Genomic DNA, 15,926 nt, shown 5'->3' on the forward strand with positions numbered 1-15,926 from the left:
CTGCAACATGTGGTAAACGTGGGGAGAATGACTGTAAACAAAAAAAGACTTTGAGAAAGATGCAGAGTTTCTCAAAAGGAATAATTCCCCATGGGAGGGTAACTGTCCAAAGGGAGTAAGGACGACTAAAAAATATATAGTTTTAGATGTACAGTAAGAGGACACTTAAGCATGAGGAAGTAGGTGAGAAATGTTATGGTGTGAGGAAGGAAGCTAAGAATGTCATATCAAAGAGGAAGCATACTAAAGTGTTGCTTATGTAGGATTCAGGTCAAGTTTTGGTAATGATAATTAACTATACTGCTGGAGTAAGATATGATAAGATACTCCATTATTAGTCCCACAAATAAATAAGAATACAAACAATAAAAAAACTATTGTAGTAAAAAATATAATAAAATAAGAATAACACTATGTACAAGAGTAATATTGGTGTCAGTGATAATATACCTGAGTATGTTTGATATTGTTATTGCACTGATGAAGTGAAATTAGTAGTATACCTGAAATACTGATATTGCACAGTCATGTACATTGAAAGAGTGCAGTTTGGGAAATTGTCCAGTTCTGGGGTGTGTGAGGTTTATTAAGAGCAGTGCTGATTTTACAGTCTGACAGCTGCAGGGAGGAAGGACCTGCGATATCACTCCTTCACACACTTCAGGTGAAGGAGTCTGTGAAGGAGCTCTCCAGTGCAGTCAGAGTGTCCCTCATGGGGTGGGAATCGTTATTTATTAGAGATAACAGCTTGGCCATCATTCTCCTTTCTACCACCACCTCCACCAGGTGGTGGTAGAAAGGTATCTGAGAAGATTAACATAATTGTAGCAGCAGTAAAAAGTTAAAAACACCTGAAAATAGTTACAGTCACAGTAGAGTGGACAATTGGTAAGAAGATGTTATTGTTTTATTTTGTCACTGGAATTTTTAGTTTAAGTCCAGTAGATGGCGCTAATACCGACAAATACTAAAAATCACGAAGAAGAAGAGGACCAATCAGAGGCCTCGTTACTGTGTGGTAGAAGAAAATTGTACGCATGTGCGCAGGCGGTGTGTGAGATGAAAAGAGAGGTAAACATCTAACTAAAAGCGAAATAAAACGGTAAGGTGCCTTGTTTTATCATCTTTCCCCTATATATATTTCATATGTACTGTGTTTATTCTGCGTTTTCTGACCTCTTAACTTGTTTTTAATACAGCTAAGTGTCTGCTGCTCGCTGCTGTTTCTGTTAGCAGACTGTAGCGATGCAGGTGGGATGGTGTTAACATGGAGTCTTCTTTCATCATTTAGGGTCAAACATGGATCCACAGAAAGATTTACAGCCACCCAAGCAGCAGCCCATGATCTACATATGTGGAGGTACAACACGCATATTAGTTATCTGTAACTAATATTAACATAAGCAACTACAGCTGCTTATGTTGGAAACGATACTATCAGACCCACTTAATGCTCCAACTCTCCCTGCTGATAGATAGATAGATAGAGTACTGTATTATACATTTTTTCATAATGTTTTGTACAATTAGTTAAATTTCTCCCACTGTGTCTTGCAGACTGTATATTCGTGGTTATTCGATTAGTTGTGTGGTCGATAAAATAGTGAAAAATGTAGATCAGTGTTTCCAAGCTGACGTCCTCAAATGTCGTCTGTGGTCCAAAACGGTTACTGTCTTAGAAACCAAAGTTTTTTATTTCTTGAAGAATGACTCCATAAAATTAATTGATTATCAAAATAGTTGGTGGTTAAATTAATGGCAGGCTACCAAACTATTAATTAACTAAATATTGCAGCTCTATATATGATACCGATCACGCAGTTTATAGAAGTTATATTTGACCATTTGTGAATCTGCCATTATAGCTTCTAGATAAGCAAAATGTAACATAATGTAATATATGATTAAGAGTGATACTTTAGTCATGTTTTATTCATTGATTGTTTCTCCATTATGCAAATAAAGTAATGAGCTACTAATACCAACAAATCTTCAGCATGAATTAAATAACTACCGAGTTATGTTGTGCACAGTCTGTAATATTTGTTCTGTCATTATTTACAGAGTGTCACACTGAAAATGAAATTAAGGCCCGTGATCCGATTCGATGCAGAGAGTGCGGATACAGGATCATGTACAAAAAGAGAACAAAGAGATGTATCCTTTAAATGTGTCTGTGGGTGTGATAGAGAAATTTATGACTGATGGAAAACGTGTGCATGAAACATATTTGTATTTAATGTATAAAGAAAGTACATATTCATTATCATAGTAGGTATTTTTATTTCATGTTGTGCTAAATGATTACTTAGTAGAAAACTTTGTTGGTTTCAGATTCTACAAATGGAAGATTTAATGATTTTGTCTTTTATATATAATTGAAAATGATGTAAAAATTTAAATATCTTTGGGTTTCTTCTCTTTTCCTTGACTCATGGACTCCAGTGGTTGTTTTTGACGCCCGGTGAAGAACAGAAGAGCAGCAGTTTTGATTGTTTTTGTTTTGTGCTATTTTTATAGTGTATGACAATGTAAATAAATAACACCGTAATGTCTGACCACCAGGTCTGGCAGCAGATTCCATACTTCTGGTTAAAACTCACAATTTTCATGTTCATTTAACAGAACTGTGTATTTGCCCAAGAGCGATGGATGAAACTTTTGGTTTATTAAACATGATTTTTCACTGATCTTGACTGTTTCTTTTTCTTCATTCTCTGATTTAATTGACTTGAGTTCATATACATATTATCATAAGTCTGTCAGTATTATCTTTAAATGATACATTAATGAATTGAGTAATATACACAATTTAAGACATTTTAAAAAGCCCAATTTCTCAATTCTTGTACCTATTCCTCTATTAATCTGGAGAAATTACTATTATCATTATCATTAGTATCATTTTTAAATGCTATATCATTGTTGAAGGGAAATTAATGAGTACAGTGGTTCCCAAGCTCTGGCTCGTGACCCCTTGGAACAAAAGGTGTTTTCAGTTTACAGTTTTTTTTCAAAAAAGTTTTTTAAAAACTATTCTACTGAAAAATATGTAATTATGATGTCATTTTGTGAAGCAGAAACGTGTTTTTCTGCTTTCTGAACCTCTTATTCAGATTGTAATCCTTCAGATTCAACTAGCAACCCCTTGTGGCATTTTCAGCTCCTAGTTTGGCAATAACTGGTCTAATTGATTAATAATAATCATAATAATGAAAGTACATTTTTTCTCAAACTTAAGTTACCAAATCTACTAGTGTAGTTGCTTTTAAGGCACAATCTAAAGACATACACCTCTAAGTGATAAACAAGACTACATTTAATGATACATTTTATTATTGGGTAATTATTTTTTGACTTTACTATAAAATGTTTAAAAAATAAGCCGGAATCTATTTATTAACATTGTTCTCTTAATCTGCCTAACAGACAATTCCCCAGCAGTCATAGTGGGAAAGGCGCGTGTGTTATGACATAATGATATAAATAAATAATGAACAATGGCTCTGCTCTGTTCAGTCCAAGAAGATGTAATTCAGCCATCATTAATTTTATCACACTAGTGCTTTTATAGTGATATGTAAAAATATCCTCAATATCCCCCCAAAAAGTATGTAATCTCTGATTAAATTAAAAATATCAAATAAGCAGTTGAAATTAATTCAATAATTAAATTAAAAGTATTTGGTATTTTAGTTTGCATTCAGCTACTATAAATCTCTATCTGTACATTTGTTCTTTTATTAATTTTTTTATATTAATATTATCTGTCGTCCTTTTCCTCCTCAGTTGAGCCACCAGAGCCCTTTGCTGTGAAGTCTAAACTGAGGCTCTCCCATCAGAGCTGTCCTACTGCAGTACTGCATCGCTGTGGCACTTCCCCCCTCGGTGACGTCGTCTCTGACATCCCATCCAGGGGGCGGGTCCTGCAGAAATCCTCAGCCAGGCAGAGATGAAGCTGCATCTCTGAGAGGAGAGGCAGGGGGAGGGAGGAAGAGTTCGTACACACTGCAGAGGGGAGTGCAGCTATGGGGAACGCACAGGAGAAACCCCCGGGCAGCGGAGGAGGGGGGCCTAGTCCAGATCAGGCCACAGCAGGGATGAGGAACCGGAGTGGAGGAAGCATGAAAAAGCCCTCGGCAGGGAAGGGGGTGGCTAATGGTACTCAGAAGGAAAGGAGTCCTGTTGGTGGACAGGAGGATCAGGACCGCCCTGCAGTGGACACAAGTTATCTGGACGCCCCTGCTGGGGCCCTTCCTCCTCATCTAGCCCGGTTTAAGAACGAGGGCAACCACCTCTTCAAACATGGGCAGTTTGGGGATGCCTTGGAGAAGTATTCACAGGCTATTGATGGCTGTGCTGAAGCAGGTGGGCAAGATTTAAACAATGTTGTTCATTTTACTGTTACCATCATCTTCTAAACTGTATTTAATCAAAGGGGGGAAACACCTCTGTTGTCAAATTTATGTTGTAAGACATATTTTACCCTCAGACATCTTTCAGTTATATATTAAAAAAGCAATTATTCACTGTTAAACTGCTAAACTTGACACACAGTGTGCAGTGTCACCACGAACCCTTAAATAGCCTGGATCAACACTGTCAGTGTCATCAACAGTTGCACGCCACATGAGAGCTGATAAAAGATTACAGTAGGGCTGCTATTAATTAATTTTGCTCAATTAAAAGATGGTTTGCTGCAGAAAATGTCAGAGAATAGTGACAAATGTGCGTCAAAAGTGCAAAGTGACATAATCAATATGTTTGTTTTATTCAGTCATTCAGTTTACAATCATAGAATACAAAGAAAACCAGCAAAATAGCTACACTATATAGATATCATTATGTTACACATTTTTTCTTTCTGGGTAGTAAGTGTTATCCTCTCATTGTTTGGGCCTGAAATGTGTAGAAAATGGACATTGATATTTGAAAATGTACCTATTTCCAGTGGGAACACATGAATCAAAATGAGCATGTATTTATACTAAAGTTATACAAAATTGAACATAAAAGATTTAGAAGAAGTGAGTTGTTTTTTGAGATTTACAATTATGCTGTAAATCACTTTCATAAATCAGCCCTACAATATAATCTCCCATCATCATATCTGGTGATTCATATGTGATTTTTTTCTGACCACATATGAATGAAAATGTGCACATTCGCTCATATCCCCTTGGAAATACGTACATTTCAAAATATCTATATTGGAAATAACACTGACTAGCCACAAACATAAAGGAATAGTCTGTGTATTCTGACTAGTTGTCTCAGCTTTAGTAAAGAGTCAAACAGTCAAAACTAGCATTTTGATTTGACTTCACACTTAATCTCATACTTTATACATACATGTTGTGTGTGTACCTGTTTTGAAATCATCTTTACAGTCAGAAATCATTGCTTGCAATCATGTTTTTTGATGAAGAAAAGTATCAGAGATAGCATTGGATGGAGAAGGAGACACTAATGTTGATTCAACAACAGATGGGAGACATACAGAAAGCCTCTTGCCCTCGTAAGGGTATCAGATACTTAAGAGCGTCATTTGGCTCCATAATCCAGAGTATCCCGTGTCAGTTATGAATGTATTACGCCCATGCTCATTTACAGGTAGCTTATTTTCAAATCCATCACCTGCCTGTGTAAAGAGCTGGTACTCAAAAGTTTTTCTGTTTAAAAATCTATAAACCGTAGTGAAGACTTCATTGATTTGTGAATGCAGTGGCATGTTGGCACAAGATAACCTCACTGACCGTTCACTGAAGTCATGTGCTGGTGTGTATGAGGCTTTTAGGTAAGATTGAATGTCATATTGCACCTTTAAGAGCACTCAGCCAACTTTTACTCTCATAGCTGGCAGGAGTGATCACTTCTTTTGCTGCAATGGACACAAGACAGGACTAGACTTAATATCTTAGACCAAACTGCTGACTGGCTAACAATGTATGATGATGTCTCTTTTTAATATTGTAAAACACCACAGGCCCGACTGGCTGTGAAACTGCAGTTGAAAGCTCAGAGGAGAAACAATAGAGTAGAAAATGACTCTACCAGAGGGACTGTTAGCACCACTCAGCCTGTCAGCACCTCTGGACAGTCTACAATAAATGCTTTAAACTGAACTGCTTATATCATCTGAATTTGTCTCAAGCCCAAAGCCAAAGAGTTCAAATAGTTGAAAGTAAAAAAACAAGCTGTTTTTAACATGTAAAACTAGCCTGTCTTTACACCCATAGAATGTAATTAAAGTTGACTGGAGTGTCCTGGTTTTTCCCCCTGCAGGTATTGACAGTCCAGAAGATCTGTGTATTCTCTACTCCAACAGAGCTGCCTGTTACCTGAAGGATGGAAGCAGCGCAGACTGCATACAGGACTGCACCAAGTACGTCAGCAGCCTCATCTCTGTTTGTTTCTGTTTCATTGTCCCGGAAGAAAGTTGTGAGGAATGTATTTCCGTGCTTGTTTCATGTCACATGTTTATGAATGGACAGCCACAGATCAGCCCGGTTACATCTGAGACACGGTGTGCAGGTGTAAAAAGGCTTGATCCTCTGTCCTTGTGTCTCTCTGATCCTCTTAGGGCTTTGGAGCTGCAGCCGTACTCCTTGAAGCCCCTGCTGCGTAGAGCCATGGCCTATGAGTCACTGGAGCGCTACAGGAAGGCCTACGTGGATTATAAGACAGTCCTGCAGATAGACACTGGGGTTCAGGCAGCACACGACAGCGTCCACAGGTCAGCTGGAAACTGAAACCAAGCTGCTTAGTGTGGCTGCTATAACTTCTAGAAAGTGGAAGAGCTAAAAAGAAGTTTCACTGTCAGAGTTCACTTTTATATCTGCTTATTTCAGCATTTTATTGAATCTAAATAATTAAACAACAATTGAATAATTGTAGAAATATATACTAGGGTTTATCAATCATGTTTATCAATCATGTACAATCAAGATCTTAGAGTATGCACATTTTCATCCAGCCAAACACTTGAAGAAGCAGATTTCCATGATTGGCTCCTCGTGGAATCAGCTGTTCTTGTGTTTGGTTAGGATGACGGGTCACGTTAGAAAACCACAGACAAGAAAATGGAAGAAACATGATTACCGATTGTGGTTTAGGTAACACATTCAGCACCATGGAGAGAGCAAGAAGAGAGTGTCCCAATTTCTTGGTACATATTAACTGTTTATAGTATGTAGCACTATACACTAATAATGGTATTCTGGTTTTGTTGGTATTTAAGAAATCAACATACTTAATAATCTTGGGCGGCTCAGTGTTGCCTCACAGTATGAAGGCCATCTCAGGTCCTTTCTATGTGGAGTTTGCACATTCTCCTTGTGTTTGCGTGGGTTTCTGCCAGGTGCTCTGGTTTCCTCCCACCATCAAACACATGTATAATGGTGTTAATACTCCAGTCAGTACCCCTGACCAAGGCACCAGCAAAAGAACTGGGATGCAGCGTGTGTGTTTATGTGAGTATAGGATGGGTCAAATGCAAAGCATCAATTTTCCCACAGGGATCAATAAAGTACTTCTTCTTCTTTTTCTTTTGAACCAACAGTAAATTATTCAAAACTTGGACGTCAAAATATGACTTCAGAATGACGCTGCCCATTGATCTTAATGAAGAGAGAACTGGATCTGTTTCTCACCATCTTGAAATAGTTTACATTTTTTCTGTACTTTTCCTACTTAAAAATGTCTGCTGTGAAAAAGAGTCATTGATATCTGCTTGACTTGACCTGTACCTTTATGATTATTATATCTACATACATATATTTGATACATGTATAGCCAAAATTCAACCTGTAAAGAAGACTAACTAATAATTTAAAACACCTATGTAGCATCAAACATGTAAGAATAGACACTGAATTATTTCTTATGTGTGATTTAATACAGGTTCTTGTGTTTTGGCTCCGAATACAAATGTCACAGGTGAAATATTAGATATATATTTGTGGGGAAATAGAAATATGATTATTGTAAATTGGCGACAAGATGGACATACTCCAAAAATGTAACCTGCTGTACACTTATATGTAAATGTTATATGTAAATGTAACATTGGGCTCTCAGATTTAATCTCCTCCTAGCAACAGGCAAAGTGGAGCTGCAAATCTTGCAGTGATCTCAGCATTGATATAACTAATACAAACACTAAACTTACAAATTCTTTGTCATTTTCACGCTCCTCTGTTCATCTTTCTACCAGGATCACCAAGATGCTGATTGAGCAGGACGGGCCTGAGTGGAGAGAGAAGCTTCCAGGGATTCCCACGGTGCCGCTGTCTGTCCAGCAGCAACACAGAGACAAGCCGGTCAGCGCCGAGGTGGCCCAGGCCCGAGCTGCCAGGGCTGTGCAGGAGGAAGGTCAGTAACATCACTTCCTCTTAGCTGTGTGGGCAGTTAAATAGCTCACATGGACGAGATATTACTGCTCTGACGCAAAGAAATGTAGCACCTATTTTCAAATACTGCCTGATGAATTGTGGGTAGTAAAATGTGAAACGAAACCCTTGAATTGTGAAACAGCAGCAGAAGTCGGTCAATGAGAGAATCTGTGTGTGAGTGCTGAGCAGTGGTGAAGTGAAGGTGCTCCTGCTGATAGATAGTGACTGTGTGTGTGTGTGTGTGTGTGTGTGTGTGTGTGTGGGAGGACCATCAATAATGCAGAGAGGAAGGCGATCCACAGACTGTAACGCTGCTGTAATGGAACAATCCAGGTCAGGTTTCCTGCTCAGACTAGAAGCCTCTTCATGTGTCACATATTCAGATGTATTAAATGCATCTGGTAAACAGTCATAAAAACAAACATACACACACTTCTAAATAAATTCCTTTATTTGTATGCACCACATACAATGACTGTACACAGGCTTTAAATCTCTATCAGATGAAGAACACATATATACACTAATGGTTGCAGCACAAAGACAGAACAGCACTAATCTCAGAGTAGTACACGGCTGTTGCTGGGGTAACAGATGGGAAATTATTCAAGTCACTATCAGTGTTTAGCGCTATGTGATAAATACAAGAGCCAAAGCCTAATTTTTATTATTAAAATCCTATTTTACTACTGAAAATATGTAGCATTTAATGTTTTTTTAAATTTATAAGCACACAGTTGGGTTAAGAAGTGACCAATTTCTACCGGACTGTAAATCAGTGCAGTCACAGTCTGCGTCGTTGTGTTGCTGGTGTTGTTCAGGTGGAAACTCTTGCTGTTACAGTTATAATTAGCATTCTTTCATCACCACTCTCTCCTTTCTTTGTGTACATATAACTGACAGCTCAAATACATTGAGGTCATTTCTGTTCTCTGGGGGGATGCTGAAAGTCACTCTGGAAAAGTGGAAATAACACAAATCATTATAACACAGCTTACTCACAAAATGACGTAAGCCACCAACACCAAGATCGGGTTCTTCAGTACCACTGTGAAACCTGTTTTGTTGTATGGAGCAGAGACTTGGACCAGACATTCACCCAACAGGCTGCAGACGAAGATATCCTCTAAAGATGCTGGAGATGGATTGGTCACACACTTTGCAAGCCTGCATCCAGCTCATAAGACCTCTTTTGGAATCCACAAGGGAAAAGGAAAAGAGGCAGTCCAAAAAAAAAAACCAAACACCTGGTGCCGTGACCTGGAGGCGAACATGAAAAGAACTGGACATACATGGGGTCAGCTGGAGAAACTGGCCCAGGATCAACATCCCTGGAGGAGCCGTTGTTGGTAGACTATGCCCAAAGCGGAGCAGTCACAGACGTTTACTAAATACAAAATGAATCCTGGAACAAAGATTAATGATATTTTCACTTCCTGTGTATTTGATATGTTCCCTATTTGGATGAATTAATGGATTTATTTAATTGATTATCCAAAACATACAGATTTAACCCTTTCACGCATAGTGGTCACTGCAGTGGACAGCTATTCAAAAACAGTTTTCTTATGTATGAAAGGATTTTGATGGCATACACCTCATAATTCATGTATGAAAGGGTTAAAACAGTTGCAGTCATTTAGGATTAAAGGTGCAGTCTGTAAGATTTAGTGGCATCTAATAGTGAGGTTGGAGATTGCAACTAGCTGAATACTCCCCCACCCCTCTTCTTTCAAGAGTGTAGGAGAACCTATGGTGGCCGCAACACAAGAAAAATATTACAATAAAATTGTGATTACACACTTATTAAAACATGCTTATGTATATGATATTCCATTTCTGTCAATAGATACCTTTAAATGTTGCACACTCGTCCTTTAAATCACAACAAAGCCAATGTGGTTTATAAACTACACATTTTTTTCTGAAGTTTCGAGAATATTTTTGACATTGAAATTCAAATAATTTAGAAAATGTGCTTACTGGGCATGTATTATAGCACTTTTAAAAACACATTTACAAAGTCCCTTACAATAAAAAACAGCATACAAATGTTTGCAGTTTGCAGCCCTGATGTCCTCAGGCAAAGTCCAATTATTAGCAACACATTTAAGCTCTTTGTTTTTTTTTTATTCCCTCTGAATTATGCAAGAAACATAAAAAAAAAAGATTAATGGTTGATTAATCTCCTGCATGAAGCTAACGTGAGAGAGCATTGTGCTTTAAATAGCCACAGATCAGCGCTGCACTTAGGTTGAGCTGCTGTTAATGTTGAAATAAAACAAATCTCTACTGACGCTCGCAGCCAATTCTTCCTCCAAATATTTTACATCACACACAAACTAATGGTTTTATTAATAGTGTGTAAGGGTTTTATTGTCTATAAACAGACAAACTTTGAAAAGATTAGAAAGAGATTGATTTGTTGTTTTTGTGCTACGCTGTATTGTGTCAGTTTTCATCATACTTTCTTTCAATATTTGGGTTATTCGATAAAAGCCAGATCATAATTATCTCTTGGAGGGTGTTTGTGTGTGTTCATGACTCTGTTGATGTGTTTAGGTGTGTGTGTGTGTGTGTGTGTGTGTGTGTGTGTGTGTTCCCCAAGTCATTAGACATAGTGGTGTTCTCAGCACAGCAGAGCGCTCAGTAAGCAGCGGTTGACTCATCCCCCTCTGGCCTGCTCAGACTGCTGCTGACAGGCTGATGGATTTTTATCGATCACTCCTGGAAAAGTGTGCATGCTGGAGTGATGAGAGAGGCTTCTTCAAAGGACTAACACACTTCATAAAGTCTGCGCCGACGTGTGTCACATATCCATAAATCTCCACAGACACTGATTGAAGAATCATTGAAAGAATATGAAGTTTTCAGGAAGCCTAGTTAATAATTCAGACACTGATAACACTGTTTCTTTTTTTGTTGTGCTAAATTACGTTTTTTCTGTCCACAGCCAGAAGAAAAGAAGCACGCTTTACTCTACTGAAACAGGAAGGCAACGACCTGGTCAAGAAAAGCCAATTCCAGGCAGCTCTGGAGAAGTACAGTGAATGTCTCAGCTTAAAACCTGAAGAATATGCCGTCTACACAAACAGGTTTGCATGAAACAACCTCAGCATGACCACACAGAACAGTGAGATTTAACACCTGTTGGATCATCCTTGATTGACACAAAATGAACAGTAACAGAAAATGAGTTTTGTGTAGGTTATCTTGAGCTTGAAAACTGTAAGATATGTGACAGTTTTTCATGCATTAAATCATAGAAATGATTCTAATAACACTAACTTGTCATGCAAATGGCCACATACATGAACAGTACTCTCTCACAGTTACAAAGCAGCGCCATATATTGCAAAAAGAGAAAAACAACAATGAACAAGAAGCCTCTGACTTTCGGCACTTTTTGCTCACCTTTCATGATCAATTCTTAATTTCACATTTTAGTGATATTACTTGTTCAGGTCTCACTTATCTGGCTATAGAGAGAGTTTTACATGTTCCAGAGTTTAGGAGTTTAGAGTATTGACTGCGTTTACATATTCGGGATATGGTGTTTACACTTAAAAAATAGTTATTCTAGGTTTTTAATCTTCTGTGTGCAGTCATGTCATGATTTCTCATCATCTCATCCGCTGTGATCTGTACTAATGAAGAATGCTGAAAAACCTGGATCAGGTGTTTGCATGGGACAGTATTCTGGTTTCTGTTGGAGTCCTCCAGGTAGCAAATCTAGGTTTCTGAAACCATGATAAGGTGTACAAAATCTAACCTTTTTTTTAACTACATATCTGGAACAAACCCCCAGAAAACTGCAGGTCTGCTACAACCATCAGATCTTTAATGCTTTTCTGTGTTTTTTCCTCCTTTTTAAAAATCTAATTAGAGTCTTATTTATAATCTCACACTGCAGCGAAACTTTTACTCTCGTGTTTAATCCGTCTTATTCTATTTGAGCTTCTTTGTATTTCCAAATTTAACATTTATGAATTGTATTTTAATCTCTTTTTTTATTGCCTTGTGTTCCTATGCCTATGTTTTATATGCAGTTTAAGTTGCCTTGTTGTTAAAATGTGCTATTCAAATATACTCGCCTAACCAGCATACTCCTAAAACCAGATCTTAACCAAGATACTAGAGCACATGTAAGCACAGTCACTGTTATTTTTTAAAACTGATGAACAGTATAATATGTAAAACAGTAGAGGGCACTATGTGATTATCCAGATGTCAACTCCAGTCTTAAATCTGTCATCACTGTGAGATCAAATATAATCTTGCGTGTCTGCGGCAGAAGTCAGTATCAATTTTCCATAGATATTATAATCAGCCGACTCCGGAACAGTTGAACCTTAATTAAATCTGTTTTTGTGGCTTCATCTGATTGAAACAGAGAAGTGAATCACTGTCCACCCTGTAGTTGTTAAAGATCTCATTATATGGCCCCTAACCCAAACAGAGACTAGGGACAGCTTTATTTTGTGGAACAATTAGAGATTAAATCATTGGAATCATGATTGTAAAACCCTAAAGCAAGAATATAGATGTGACAGAAGGGAGAGATGCCCTGAGTGTGGCTGCCTTATACTAATTAACAAATACCAGCCCAAATCAAACCCACCCATCCATATTGTTTTTATTTCTGAGTAACATTAATGAACCATGTAGATAGTTTGGTCTGACAGGAACTGATGCGTTTCCCTCTTTGACTCTCTTCCAGAGCTATTTGCCTCCTGAAGCTAAATCGCTTTGAAGAGGCCAAACACGACTGTGACTCTGCGCTGCAGCTGGATCCGACCAATAAGAAAGCCTTCTACAGACGGGCCCTGGCTCATAAGGGTTTACAGGTGCCTGTCACACACATTCATTCATCTCTCTGCAAGTAGTTAGGAGATGGTCTGTGCAATTTCTCCTTTCTTTTCATCTCCAGTTTTCAGTCTTTGTGTGCGTGTCAAATCAGGTCAAACTTTAATATCCCACCAGTGGAAATTTGGTTGCAGCCAAGTGAATAAAAGAAGACATTCATAATAAAAAACACAGTCACATAATGCAACAATCTAGACAGACAAGAGGGACAAAAGGAAGACAAAACAGCTAAATGCTAAATACATAAAGTGCTCAGGTGCAGAGATCACACGTGAAAATTCAAGTTACTAACTGCTGTGCTGTGTGTGTGAATGACCTCATCCTCAGGATTACCTGTCGGCCAGCAGCGACCTTCAGGAAGTCCTCCAGCTGGACCCAAATGTTCGGGAGGCCGAGCAGGAACTTGAGGTGGTGACGAGCTTGCTTAGACAGAGCCTGATGGACAGCACTGCACACACACCGAGGGTGAGAGATGGTTTACACACTCACACACACGCATTATTTCTGGCTGATTTTCATGTTGGATGTATTTATGTCATTCGGTTTGTTGCCCTCATCAGGGTCATCATAAAACACATACAACCAGCAATTAAACAAGGTAGTTAAAAAGGAGAAAACAATTCAAGAAGGTAAAAAAATATATAAAAAATAACCAATCAGACATCCAGACATGTATCTGAGATGGGCTGGGTATATTGTCATGTGACTTCAGGCCAATCATGATTCCAGACAGACAGGGAGGCAAGAGGGGTATCCAATAAAACGGACATGGGTGACACCATATTTGGTCCATTAACCATTGGTCTAACAATAAAGTTGTTCTGTATTCTACAAGTGTTGCTGGAGCTTTGACATTTTTAGCCTTGTTTTTCCCTTCTCCATGCAACTTGGAAGAAAGAGAAGTCGTGCCAGAAACCTCTACCATGCTTCTACATATTTATGTCATTGTAATTCACTCTAAATAATTCAACAAGAACAAAAACTGTTCATTTTCCTTCAGGTTTGATGGTTCTTTGTGGACCAACGTGGATGCGGAGGAATGACACAGGTGTGGACAAACGCCGTACTGCAGCAGTTCTGGAGGAAAAGGACTTCTAAAGCCATCAACTGCAGTAAGTAAGACCAGTACAGCCAAGACCAAGAGGCCCTCCTCCTCCTCCTCCTCCTCCTTGGACAAGCAGCTTTTCAGCTCTGCACCATCTGCAAAGTGTGCAAACCGCACCATAAGTACATGACATAACACAAACATAATGGGCAGCTTTATTTTAAAAAGGCTAATGTCAAGGACCTTGTGACTTGCTTGCACTATAAACCATTCACATTATGACGTAATGTACATGTACATAGAATTTCATGTGACAGGTCACACAGCGCTGTTATATGGGAAAGTGATGTTGGGGAAGAGAGAGTGTATTATGTGTGCCTTATTGAGATTTCTACCACTGTTAGGGTGAAATACGCCAAGAACAAGTTTTATTTAAATTTGTTTTAAACATGTTGTGTTTGGTTTTCAATATGATGTAAAAGAAATTGATTTAATTTGAATGCAGTGTCTGTTTGAGATGCAGGTTATGTATAAATGGATAAGAAAGGCCCACAAAGATCCTTATGTGTCCGTGGTTTGTCATTGTTTACATGTGTCATCACCACAGCTGCTACGAATTCAAAAAGAGAGGCGAACAGCTTACTCTAAACCTGTCATCTGTAGAGTTGGTTACTGCTTTAGGACAGATCTCTGCAGCTAATTCATGACAATCCTGCTGTTTTAGTCGAGATCCAGGAGCTTGAAGAAGAGCTATCCTCTTGACTTTAGTCAGGTTTTGTATCCGACCTTAAATTTTAGATTATACGATAGTGATTTACCACAAAACACCGAGCTCATAGTTAAAGTCGATAATTATAAGATCAAGTAAAATATCCTGCTGCTGAAATTAAGAGTTACAGGTTACGTTATCATGTACTGTAAGACTTGCTGGAAGTCTCAGGTTCAACTACTGAATGTAACCAAGATGACTATGTGTGTTTTTGTGTGTGTATAAGTGTACAGAATATAAGTTTGATAGGTTTCTGATCAATGCTATCACACTCTTAATGCATCCATTATGACTACTAACCACATCTCTGCTCTTTTCCAGCTGCAGTAAGAAACTCATCACAGCTTCTTTTAGAGGAAATCCAAATGTATTGAGTATTAAGACACAGCCTGGCAACGCTAATCTTTTATTTTTAACAAAAATGATTTAGGATGCTGAGGTCGGGAACCTTCACTTTAAAAATTTATCTATGGCAAATAAACTTTACAAGGTTCAACCTGCTTGTTCTCCCACATGTGGAAGGTTTAATGAACATGTCTTATTATGTAGTGGAATATCAGAAAATTAGATTAAATAAAGTCAATTAAGGTCCATCCATCTATTTTCTTTACCAGAATCCCAGCTGACATTGGATGAGACCCTGGACAGGTTACCAGTCAATCACAAGGCTCACATATAAAGACAGTAAACCATTCACACCTACTGGTACTTTACAGTCACCAGTTAATCTAACCTGCATGTTTTTGGCCTGCGGGAGGAAGAGACACAGACACAGAGAAGACCCCAGCTGGCCAGTGGGTTCAAACCCAGGACACTATTGCTGTGAGGCGATAGTGTTTAAACTACTGCACCA

General features: G+C 38.4%; 2 protein-coding genes across 2 annotated transcripts; both read left to right on the plus strand.

The window, feature by feature from the left end:
• The first annotated feature begins 1,023 nt into the window (after nt 1-1,023).
• polr2k (RNA polymerase II, I and III subunit K) lies at nt 1,024-2,690 on the plus strand. The gene is made up of 4 exons (XM_053334508.1): nt 1,024-1,102; nt 1,292-1,360; nt 2,065-2,157; nt 2,446-2,690. The coding sequence occupies exons 2-4, from the start codon at nt 1,300-1,302 to the stop codon at nt 2,466-2,468; spliced, it is 177 nt and encodes a 58-aa protein (XP_053190483.1). The 5' UTR covers nt 1,024-1,102; nt 1,292-1,299; the 3' UTR covers nt 2,469-2,690.
• Nucleotides 2,691-4,028: 1,338 nt separating this feature from the next.
• spag1a (sperm associated antigen 1a) lies at nt 4,029-14,339 on the plus strand. Its single transcript, XM_053334527.1, has 8 exons — nt 4,029-4,368; nt 6,286-6,385; nt 6,584-6,736; nt 8,216-8,373; nt 11,347-11,488; nt 13,114-13,240; nt 13,587-13,724; nt 14,260-14,339. Exons 1-8 carry the CDS (start codon nt 4,029-4,031, stop codon nt 14,263-14,265), a joined length of 1,164 nt encoding a protein of 387 aa, XP_053190502.1. The 3' UTR covers nt 14,266-14,339.
• The last annotated feature ends 1,587 nt before the right edge of the window (nt 14,340-15,926 follow it).

The sequence above is a fragment of the Scomber japonicus genome, chromosome 15 (genome assembly GCF_027409825.1).
Source record: "Scomber japonicus isolate fScoJap1 chromosome 15, fScoJap1.pri, whole genome shotgun sequence".
NCBI classification, from domain to species: Eukaryota; Metazoa; Chordata; class Actinopteri; order Scombriformes; family Scombridae; genus Scomber; species Scomber japonicus.